This window comes from Misgurnus anguillicaudatus, chromosome 18, assembly GCF_027580225.2.
Source record: "Misgurnus anguillicaudatus chromosome 18, ASM2758022v2, whole genome shotgun sequence".
Lineage (NCBI taxonomy): Eukaryota > Metazoa > Chordata > Actinopteri > Cypriniformes > Cobitidae > Misgurnus > Misgurnus anguillicaudatus.
In genome coordinates, this window is record NC_073354.2 from 35,096,321 (window position 1) to 35,107,575 (window position 11,255).

At 36.1% G+C, this 11,255-nt stretch overlaps 1 protein-coding gene across 1 annotated transcript; it reads right to left on the reverse strand.

The window, feature by feature from the left end:
• Positions 1 to 8,903: 8,903 nt before the first annotated feature.
• Positions 8,904 to 9,923, reverse strand: LOC129429443 (trace amine-associated receptor 4-like). The gene has a single exon (XM_055186145.2). It carries the CDS (start codon positions 9,921 to 9,923, stop codon positions 8,904 to 8,906), a length of 1,020 nt encoding a protein of 339 aa, XP_055042120.2.
• Positions 9,924 to 11,255: the final 1,332 nt, after the last annotated feature.

Genomic DNA, 11,255 nt, shown 5'->3' on the forward strand with positions numbered 1-11,255 from the left:
AGTCCTAATTTATGGTCAAGAGACTCAATAATAATCTTTTACATTTCAATCCTTTATTCTTTTATATTTAAAAAAGTTTTTGTGCTGCTGCACATTCATGTATGTGATAAACAAACCCCCGTTGTGGTGTATTTTAGTTGCCTCAAAATAGCAACGCGCCAACAATGCGCCTGTCATATCGAACCAATTGCTATCACTTTGTTTTGAGGAAGAGTCATATCACTCCTTGGTTAAATACGGTGTACCGCATGTCACGGTAGGAAATCCATTGTTTTCTCCGTGTCGTGTGTGTGTGTTTGTTTGCTCACCTTCCAGCCATGTGCTCATTAGAGCGATTCAGATCACCTGTGTGTTCCTTGGAGCACATATTAAGCTGCTGCCTTAACTCTTTCACCGCCAGCGGTTTTTAAAAAAAGTTGCCAGCCAGCGCCAGCGTTTTTCATGATTTTTACAAAAGTTTAATGCCTTCCAGAAAATGTTCCTCTTCAAATGTATAAACATACAATATACCAAATGAAAGAACAGACCCTCTGCTTTCAAACAAAAAAAAAACTTTTCATCCTACTTTGAGTAGTTCTGTTGTAATCAGCTTTTGAATATGGGTAGGTTTCTGCAAAAACACCACATTTTGAGCATAAAGCAGAGATAATTCCATTTTTATGACGGACTTTTCATAGAGATCACATTCAGAGCGATCTTTAAAACAGACACGGACATGCAGCAGCTTGACATTGGGCAATACTTCCGGGTTTAAAAAGTTACGGAAAGACGGAAATATTGGCGAGGAAGCGTTTTCTCTTAATTGACGAGATATACTCGTCAATGGCGGCGAAAGAGTTAAAGCTCTGGGAGAAGGACGTTATTAATTGCAACACGACCAGGTACTAAGATTCACTGCATAGCGATCAGTCCAGGGATCTCTGTCAGGCTTAATGTAAATCCTGTCCAGGATTCTGCCCAATAGTGTCATATAGAGAATATCTGAAGATTATAAACAACAAAGCCCTAATTTTATTAAAATTGTGTAAGGAACCACCCACTAGCCCAACGACAGATAGAAGTGGAGTGGTTGAAGGGGACTCGTGTTCGTTCCTTCCTCAACGCTTCTAGAAGAATAATTCTGTAGGACAGGTGGACAAGTCTTGTTTTGGAGCTGGACCATAAAACAATAAAAAACACATTCTGTGTCTATTTTTGAGAGACGTGTTGTCTCTCTCCACAGGGGTCACGGATACACAGGAACTGATCTGTATTTCACCCCCTCTCTCTTCTCCTTTAAGGTTTTGGTTACTGGAAATATACTAAACACATGTAACATTGGGTATATCATATGTTGTGATGCTACAAAGGTTTCATCTTCATGTTTGGTGTTGTTTTAAAGGTCATGGTGCGATGGTTAAAAAGGTCTAATTTCTTTAATGCTAAGAGAAAGTATATCAAAGTTTAAAACTTAAGACATAATCTGTACTCCTGTGATGGGTGTCAACTCCTGAGGAGATCTAGATCACAGATGGTTAACAGTCCCATTTGGTGCTCCTTCAGGTCACAAGAACCGACCAACCAAATCCTGTTTTGAGATTTTATTATTCTTTGTCTCATTCTGTGTATATAAGGTGGCTTGGCAAGAGACTCTGGGAAGTATTCTTTAGCAAGAATCTTCCCCACACTTTGGGTGTGTGTATTCAGACATTATGGAAGCATTCTTTAGCAAGAATCTTCCCCACACTTTGGGTGTGTGTATTCAAACAGAATGGAAGACATCTTTAACAAGAATCTTTCTGAACCATTTTGGGTATATTATATTCATAATGGAAGTACTCTGTAGCCAGAGTGTCTATTGCCAGGTATGACTTTATAACTTTTGCAACTGTTGATCATTTTAATTAATTGGACTTGAATCAAATTCTGTATGATATTGTTTAATTTATGTTTGAAGCTGAAACCTGCCTGGTATAATAAATTGTTACATTTGATTCATCTGAATTCTTCAGAAATTTATTTTAATTCTTTCAGAAATTGTTATGACCAGTAGATTAGAAGGAGTCTGGTATTACCGCAAGATTATCGTGTCAGGATATTATCACACTGAGGTTTTGATGTTCGAATGGAGCATGGGGCACATTCATTAAAACTCTCAGATTTATGTTTATCACCTGCCTTAGCAAGTTGCATGAGTGCTAAACTAAAGTAACTATTTTTATGATCGGAGCAAGCATGGAGCGGCCAGACATAAAAATATTAGTTTACCCGGTAACCTCTGACTAAGATCAGACTGACAATTTTGTGTCCGTGAGATGTACGCAAACGGCCGGCGTATGCTCTGTGCGATACCGGGTCCCTAATGAACGAATAACTAAGACTATGGGAATTAATAAATAATCAAACATCTAAATTATGATCAACAGATAATTGGAATAATGCACTAAATTCTTAGTATATTAATTTGGAGTCAGAGTTTAATCATGATTATGGAATTATTCTTCTAGAAGCGCTGAGGAAGGAACGAACACGAGTCCCCTTCACCCACTCCACTTGCATCCGTCGTTGGGCTTGTGGGTGGTACCTTACAATTCCATATCATGATTAAATTAATTTCTTTGACCTCTGTGTTTAAATTATAATCTGACTCCAATTTAATATACTAAGAATTTAGTGCATTCTTCCAATTATCTGTTGATCATAATTTAGATGTTTGATTATTTATTAATTCCCATAGTCTTAGTTATTCATTCATTAGGGACCCGATATCGCACAGAGCATACGCTGGCGGTTGCGTACATCTCACGGACACAAAATTGTCAGTCTGATCTTAGTCAGAGGTTACCGGGTAAACTACTATTTTTATGACTGGTCGCTCCATGCTTGCTCCGATCATAAAAATAGTTACTTTAGTCTAACGCTCATGCAACTTGCTAAGGCAGGTGATAGATGTAACGGGAACAATTATTCTCGTCTAGTAAGGGATTAAATTAGTGCTGCCCTGGAAGACTGAGTAACGAAAGGATCTTTGTCCCCGCCCCCAGTGCTTTTAGTCTCTGTACACACTAGAGTATGTATGCTGTTTCCTACCTTTTGGGTGAAAGTTAGTTTAACGTCACGAGAAAGCCTTCTGAAGTAAAAATGTATGTGAGACAGAATTATATAAAATTCACAGGTCTCCCTCCCTCCCTCCCCAGGTCTATTAAGGTAAGTGAGACGCCCTTACTCCCTGACAGACTTTACTTAAAGATTACGATTACACTTCAGGTAAGTATGAAGAAATATGAATGTTGTTTATTTCCTGTATAATTTCTCAAACAAGAAATTATTTGTAATGACTCAATAAGAATGAAAACAACAAAGAAAAATAAATAAAAAGTTACATAAACAAGTGTATTGTGTGAATTTCTTTGTACTGTCACCCAATCACTTTCAATGTATTCACTATAGAGTCAATCACTTTAAAGTGACAACCAATAACACTTACAATCTCCCTTTAGCTCTAACTTTACTTATAACTTTACTTTGAATTAAATGACATCACTTAATTTACCTTTTTGAAACACAATCACATTTAAAAACAGTGAGAAAATAACAGTTTCAATGAGCATTCACAATTTCACACTCAAAACACTGGTGAATGTCCCTGTTAAATGTTCAACCACAGTTCACTTTAAGTTTTATAACCCAACTTTAAGGTTTTAACTGTACCGTCCATCAAACCACAATATCTCAAAAGAACAAATAGGAAATACCAGTCTGTAGAATGATGAGTGGAAATACGTTGTCTTGAAGTAGCGTGCGTTGAAATTAACTCGAGAGATATAACTTAGTTGCCTCTTTCAGTTGCAATATCACGATAAATCGATCAGATGAATCACACAGGAGATGAATTACAAACAAACCACCCTCGAGATGAATCAGCTGAGATGTCGTTTGGATGGCAGGGTAGACAAACTCAAATCTTCACCAAACAGTGCTTTATATCACGGTTATATACAGAAGCCGCTGTCTCACGTGTAACGACACGTGTTAACCACAAAATAAAACGACGTGATCCGTCCGGACCAAAAACGTCACTTCAGTGTAAAGTAAATAACGTGACACAGCAAAAATATGTCAGATATACCAAAAATGTCACAAATACGAGAAGAAAACTCACATATTAAGCACTTTAAAGTGTGCCTGCAGCCAGCATAAAGTTACTGCGTCATTCCAGCAACAGCTGAGCTTCTCGTGAACCGATCTTCAAAACGCAATCTTCAACTGTAAAACACTTACAGTCCACAATACAGTGCTGTCCTCTGTCCGACCAAAACTCCGATTCAGTTCTCTTAAAGCAACTTTATCGAACGAGCTTCTCGGACACGACACGACATACACTTGACTTCAGCTTACTCTTCTATTTTTTCTACTGCGCGCTCTTCTTCGTGCACTCTCACCACTCGCACGTAAACCAGTCTGCTTGTCAAAATAAAAGTCTCTCAAAAATAATTGTTATAAAAGTAGATCCCGTTACATAGACATAAATCTGAGAGTTTTAATGAATGTACCCCATGCTTCATTCGACCATAAAAACATCAGTGTGATCATATCCTGACAGAATAATCTTGTGGTAATACCAGACATTACACCTTTTTAACCATCGCACCATGACCTTTAAAACAACACCAAACATGAAGATGAAACCTTTGTAGCATCACAACATATGATATACCCAATGTTACATGTGTTTAGTATATTTCCAGTAACCCAACACATCCTCACCCCATGGCGTCAATATTTGACGACACTTGACCATGCGTCAATATGTTACGCGGAGGGTATACCTTTCGCGTCATTTTTTGACGAACTGGGGACTTCAATACTATTACGTCCGTTGCATTCTCTTTCCTATTTTCTTACCATTTTCGCGTCAGTTTAGGGTTAGATTACGCAAAATTAAACGGTGTACGCGAAATTAAACAGTTGTCACCTGGCGCGAAAATGGTAAGAAAATAGGAAAGAGAATGCAACGGACGTAATAATATTGAAGTCTCCAGTTCGTCAAAAAATGACACGAAAGGTATACCCTCCGCGTAACATATTGACACATGGTCAAGTGTCGTCAAATATTGACGCCATGGGGTGAGGATGGGTTGAGTAACCAGAACCTTAAGAGAGAAGAGAGAGGGGGAGAAATACAGATCAGTTCCTGGGTATCCGTGACCCCTGTGGAGAGAGACAACAGGTCTCTCAAAAATAGACCCAGAACGTGGTTTTATTGTTTTATGGTCCAGCACCAAAAACAAAACTTGTCCACCTGTCAAGTAATATTCATAGTTAAAAGACCGCAAACAAACGTGTATACTGTGCATATCTCGAAAGCTGGGCACCTATTTAACTTCTGTTTTACGTTAATCTTTTTAGTTGAAAAAGTTGGTTTTAAATGTATATAAATGTTTTAGAAAATTAAATGGTAAAAAAAGCTGCAGGACATATTATGTCAAATCTGCTCAAAACCCTGTACATACACAGCAAATTTAGCAGAGTTAAAATTACGGTGTTAATGGAAATATAAAGAGTTTGGAGTTAATTTAACACTGGATTGAGTTAAAACTATTTTATTTAACTCTATAAAAATAAAGAGTTGGTGTCAAAACACAGTGTTACCACTTTTTTTTAAAAATCAACTCCTACAGTGTTTTGTTAGTGGAGTTTGTTAACTCCTAGGCCCTAGGGTGTTAAATAGAGAAGACCTCCCACTTTTTACAGCACACACTGAACCGTGTTTTTGGATGATGCAGTTCAAACAGAATGTCATCTGTTTTACTGTAAATGGTAAGTAAATGTTCAATAAATAACATTTTGATCAATAATATTTAAGAGTTGTGAGGTGTTATTTTTTATATTGCTGTTAGTATCAAGTTTAACATTAAGAGTCATGTGTTATTGTCATTATATGAATGCAGCAGTTGAGCTTAGGTCTTAGCTTCAGATGGAGCAATTCATACTCGTATAATGTTTTGGGGAGTTTTTTTTTTTTTTTTTTTTGCTTTATATGCTGTTTAAGTTTAATATATATATATTTTAAATCCATTAATGTGTGCAGGAGATTTGCTTTGGGGACTTCAGAGGAGCACAGAAATAGACCATTTACGCAAAAACCGGAAATACGTAAACAACGCGTAAACGCAATTCCGGTATAAGCTTTGTTGTTGGTGGAGAAATGGCAGCTAGAGTGTTTCCGACTTTCCTAACTTGTCTACCGAAGTTCACCAGCGCCGATGTGGTGAAGAGTGTGTGTATACATTCGTCCACTAAAGGGAACAAACTGGATAAGGGATATAAAATCTTCCGCGCGGAGTTTATCCACAATTATCAAGGTAAGCTTTAGCTACAAAACCGGCTATAACTCCGTTTACGTTAATTGTAAATATAGGGGTTGTGAATTTGTAATATAAGATTTAACACATCGCAGTGAATATGTCGTGTGTAAGTTATGTTTAAGTGAGATGACATGAGGTTAACATAACAACCAGTAATTTGGTGTAGCTGCTGTACTAGGTAAATGTTACTAGCAGTCTGCTGCAAAGTTGTGTAACGTTATTTCTATATGAGATAACATGCAATGTTTCATTGTTATGCGATTTAAGTAACAACTGTACTACAGGGACAGGTAGTAGTGAGAGGTAGATGCTTCAGGTCAGTGAGAGAGAGCGAGGAGCCTCACAAACTGGAGGTTTTAATATAGACAGAATGCCGGTTGGCAAAAGTTTCCCGTTCTTGCGTGTTCAGTCTTCTTGCTACGACACTTTCTTCACTTACTGTTACTATTATATACTATTATAAACTATTATAAAGGTAGGGCTGTTTCTGGTTGGAAGAGGAACAGCCTTGAACACTACAGAAACGGCGACTCTTTTACTCTGCTATTTTTCGTATCTGCCGCTACGATAACAGGAAGTTGTCATACACTTTGTTGACGTATTTCCAGTCGAAAAATGCGGAAGTGCGTAAAAGGTCTATAGGCCTACATGAAAATTTCTTCAGTCGAAGAGCAATTTTATAACAAAGTGAGTATTTTGTGCAAAACATATATATATATATTTTTTTTGCATTTTGTATTGTTTGTTAATACTGAATTTTTCCCTTTTATTTTTGTTTTATTAACAGAAAAGTTCAATATCCAGTCTGACCGTCGAGGATCATATCACCTCCTTACAGCTACTGGTTCATCATATTCTCCTGTTAATATGTGAAGACCAACATGGATTTTGGATTGAAATGAAGTCAAACTTGTTTGTATGAACTGAAGCATCCCATAAACTGTGTTTACTGTTGTTATACATTGGGAATGTGCTTTTTAGTTGTCTCGGATGTTAATATGTTAATTTAATGAACACTTAAATGCATGATACATTGAGGACATTTTTTTGTCATAAATAAATGTTGATCAGATGACATTTAAAAAAAATCATTAATAGTTTTAAAATGAGAATGACCGATTATACTGCTGTATTGTTAAATTAAAAAAACTGTTTAAAAAAGTTTTTTGTCCCAAAAGTACCTTAATATGTTTCTGTCTTTACATCATTTACCATATTAACACCATATTAAAAAATATAACACTACATTGGAGTAAACAAATTACACAGAGGGAGTTAATTTTTAACAAATAAAAAATATTTAACACTGATTAGTGTCAATTTATAATTAGATTTTTAACTCTGTATAGTGTCAATTGCTAACACTTTAAAAGAGTCAATGTGCCAACACTTTCAAAGTGTTAAAATAACTCTATTGGGAGTGGACTCCATGAGACCATTTTAAAGTGTTGAAATTAACTCTTATAGAGTTATTCTGAGGTTCCAGATTTTGCTGTGTATAAATTATAGTTTATTATATTTATAGTTTAATCTCTCTACCAGCAATTGGACTTACAGAGACCCTTTATAAATACATCTAAAACACAGACAGATATGATGTAATGTCTGTCATTATCCCACAAACACACAGCAGCACCTAGGAGAAAAAATGTCTAACTTTTAACATTTAGCTACCAAAAATCATCACCTCTCATTGTTAACAGGCACTTATGCAGGTGTCATAGATTTGCTGTAAGATCTCATATCAGATCAATCCTATTTATTATTCTTTGTTTTACGTTGCATTGTAAATGGCTTTTAAATTTCTTTAAAATATCTTTAGTCACTTGAAATGCACATTTGACTGTTTGTTCCTTGTAAACTTGTGTTACAGTGGCTTTATTATGGTTACTAGACCATAGGATAACAGCCAGGATTTAGGACCTGGTATGTACGCTGAAAAGACTATAATCACAGCTTAACTTTCATCTGGTCTTATTTTTGGTTGTTTACCCTTCAACAGTCACTATTAGAAATACTTGAAGAAAATATCTTGAAAAACATTCTACCAGTAAGTTACGTTCACTACAGTTATAATTCAGAAACATATATTTGAATCATGACTTTATTCATGTATAATTAAACAGTTGTCATTTCCTCTGAATACTTTTGTATTAAACATCATCTTGGGTTTCATCTTGTCTCATATCACAAACCATACAGATTATAGAGGTCAGGACGTTAAAAGACAAGTTAAAAACATTTCCAATGTACTTCACAGATCTAAAACTGTCTGGCACTTTTTGGGTTTAACATCTTCTGTTTATAATAATGATTGATCGAATATGTATGATTGTATGATGTTCCTATTGAGATCATTACAGGCCTGGAGTTTTTTAGACTAAAAAATTTACTACATGTTTCAATAATGTCAAATTAGCAAAAGATTTAAGCATACATAAACTATAGCATGTGAAACTACATAAAAAGAATGATTTATTCTTAAATGAAATCAACACTATCAGCTTCACAACATTTATTCAGTCATTGATTATTATGTTTCTACAGAAACTGTATTCATTTAAATGTCAGAGTATGTGAATGATTGAATCCACAGATATAAGTGTATAGGAGAGTCTTAAAGGCCTTCTGGAAGCAAGGATAAAAAAATCCATAGATCAAAGGATTACAAGCTGAGTTAAAATATGCAAACCAAAATAAAGCCTCAAAAACATCGGCTGGGGTCACAAAATTAAGGAAAGGATCAACAGCAGTGGCAATAGCATAAGGCAGCCAACAGAGAAAAAAAACGCCCATAACAAGAGCCAGAGTTTTAGCTGCTTTTCTTTCTCTGTGTGCAGAGCTTTGACTGTTAACACCTGTGGTGGTCACAGACACTTTCACTGACAAAACCTTTGTGTGCTTTTTCACAACATCGAATATGATAATATACAGAGAGCTCATTATAGTCCCTGGAATGAAAAATAACAAGATGATACAAATAAGTCCCCATTCTTTGTTAAAAAACAGAACACAGCCACCAAAACAAGACACTTGTAATATATAAGATTCCAGACCAACAGCATTCACTCCTGAAAACACAACAGAAAAGCTATACACAAATGAAAAGATCCATGTAAGGGTGATTAATACAGTCACAGTGTTGTTTGTGATCCTCATTCTGTATCTCAGAGGGTCACAGATGGCCCAGTATCTATCAATAGATATTAAACTAAGATGTATTAAAGAAGAGAAACAGAAGGTCATGTCCAAACTAGAATGCACTTTACAAATAACATCTCCCAAAAACCAGCAGCCCTCGACAGATCGCACCATACTGTAGGGCATCACCAGTGAACCCATCAGACAGTCACACACAGCCAATGACTGAACGATCAGATGAGTTGGAGACTGAAGCTGTTTGAAGTGAGAGATGGAGATGATGATCAGCAGATTCCCCAAAACTGTCATGAGGATCATGAATGAAATGAAAGCATATATTGCCATTTTAACAACAGTGAGACGCTGAGCTCTAGGACAAGAATCTGGATGTAAAGGATAACACAGGAGAATATTCTCAGTCTCATTGAAAGACATCACGTCTGAGAGGACTTCCTTTGTAATTGTTAACAGGTAGACAATTATAACCCAAAGGTTAAACAAAATCATATTACAAATTACAACATGGTTAAGGCAAATATCTAAAGAAACATGAACATAAATACAGTACATGTCTATTCAATCTAACTTCCTAAATGAACTTGATATAGCTCAGATGTGTTCATTTATACAGATCAGGTCATGTTAAAACCCCTCCCCAGCTTTATACATACAGTAACTAACTGATACACAAACATTGTGATTAAAGGTTAATTGAGGGATTATAGATAATTTGGTGGCTATTATTAGGAAGTACATTAAAAAATGTGTAGGGCATAGTAGTGTGCAGGCAGAAAATTAAAGATAATATCTGTGATTTTGCCGATAACGCTAACAGATGATAATTTGTATCCTTCAAAAGTGTGTTTGTTGAAGTCTTGCATTTTTCTTGCTCCTTCTTGCTATGTGTTAATAGGATAAATGTTAATAATGTAGGTAATATATTAATGATGATGTTACACAAACTGCTTAACATTTGGGGCAGTTTCTCAGACAGGGCTTACATGTAGTCCAAGACTAAAATGCATGTTTGAGCTGTCTTAATTGAAAACAGCTATAACTGGCATATTTCAAACTACATCAGTACCATTGTTTTATCTCAAGATGCACACCAGTCATGTTTTTGTAAGGTATGTGTCAACAATAGATTAAAATAACCCAGAATTTTAGGTTGAAACAAAAAACTTTTCCTTGTACCATGTTAATTTGTTTCTTCACCTCTGCAAAAATGTCATTTATTAATTGTTTTTTTTTTGCTGTCTGTCCTTACCTTTGTTTGGATTACCTCTGCTGTTGATGTTTTCCTGGTTGTTGACCCTTGCCTGTTCTGTGAATTACCCTTAATAAACTGCATTTGGATATAACCCTTGCCTTGGCCTTAAAGGTGACCAAGAATTTTAAACTGTATTTACCTAGTCATAGCTGAATTATTACAGCTCTGTATATGGTAATGACATATTATGAGCCTCAAACAGTAATGTTTCTTCATTCTTATATAAATCTTGTGCATTTATAGGAGAGGTGACGATCTTTTTTTTCTTTGGGGCGGAACCAAAATTATGGAAGTTTGGTTCCGCCCGGAAGTGTTTCCGCCCGGACCGGGAAAGACGAACACCGGACTTCCGGTAAGCGCCGCGAGCGGGAAAATCTGCGAATTCGATGCACCTGTGCCTAGTTGGGAACAGCGGTTAGTGATTGGAAGATACGCTGAACAAGGCAGTACTTAAGGCCAAGTTTATTCACAGTCTAGAGACCTTTTGGGTGTGTGTG

Excerpts from the sequence above, each read along its gene's own strand:
- LOC129429443 (XM_055186145.2), bottom strand. The coding sequence starts at position 9,923 with ATGTCTTTCAATGAGACTGAGAATATTCTCCTGTGTTATCCTTTACAT.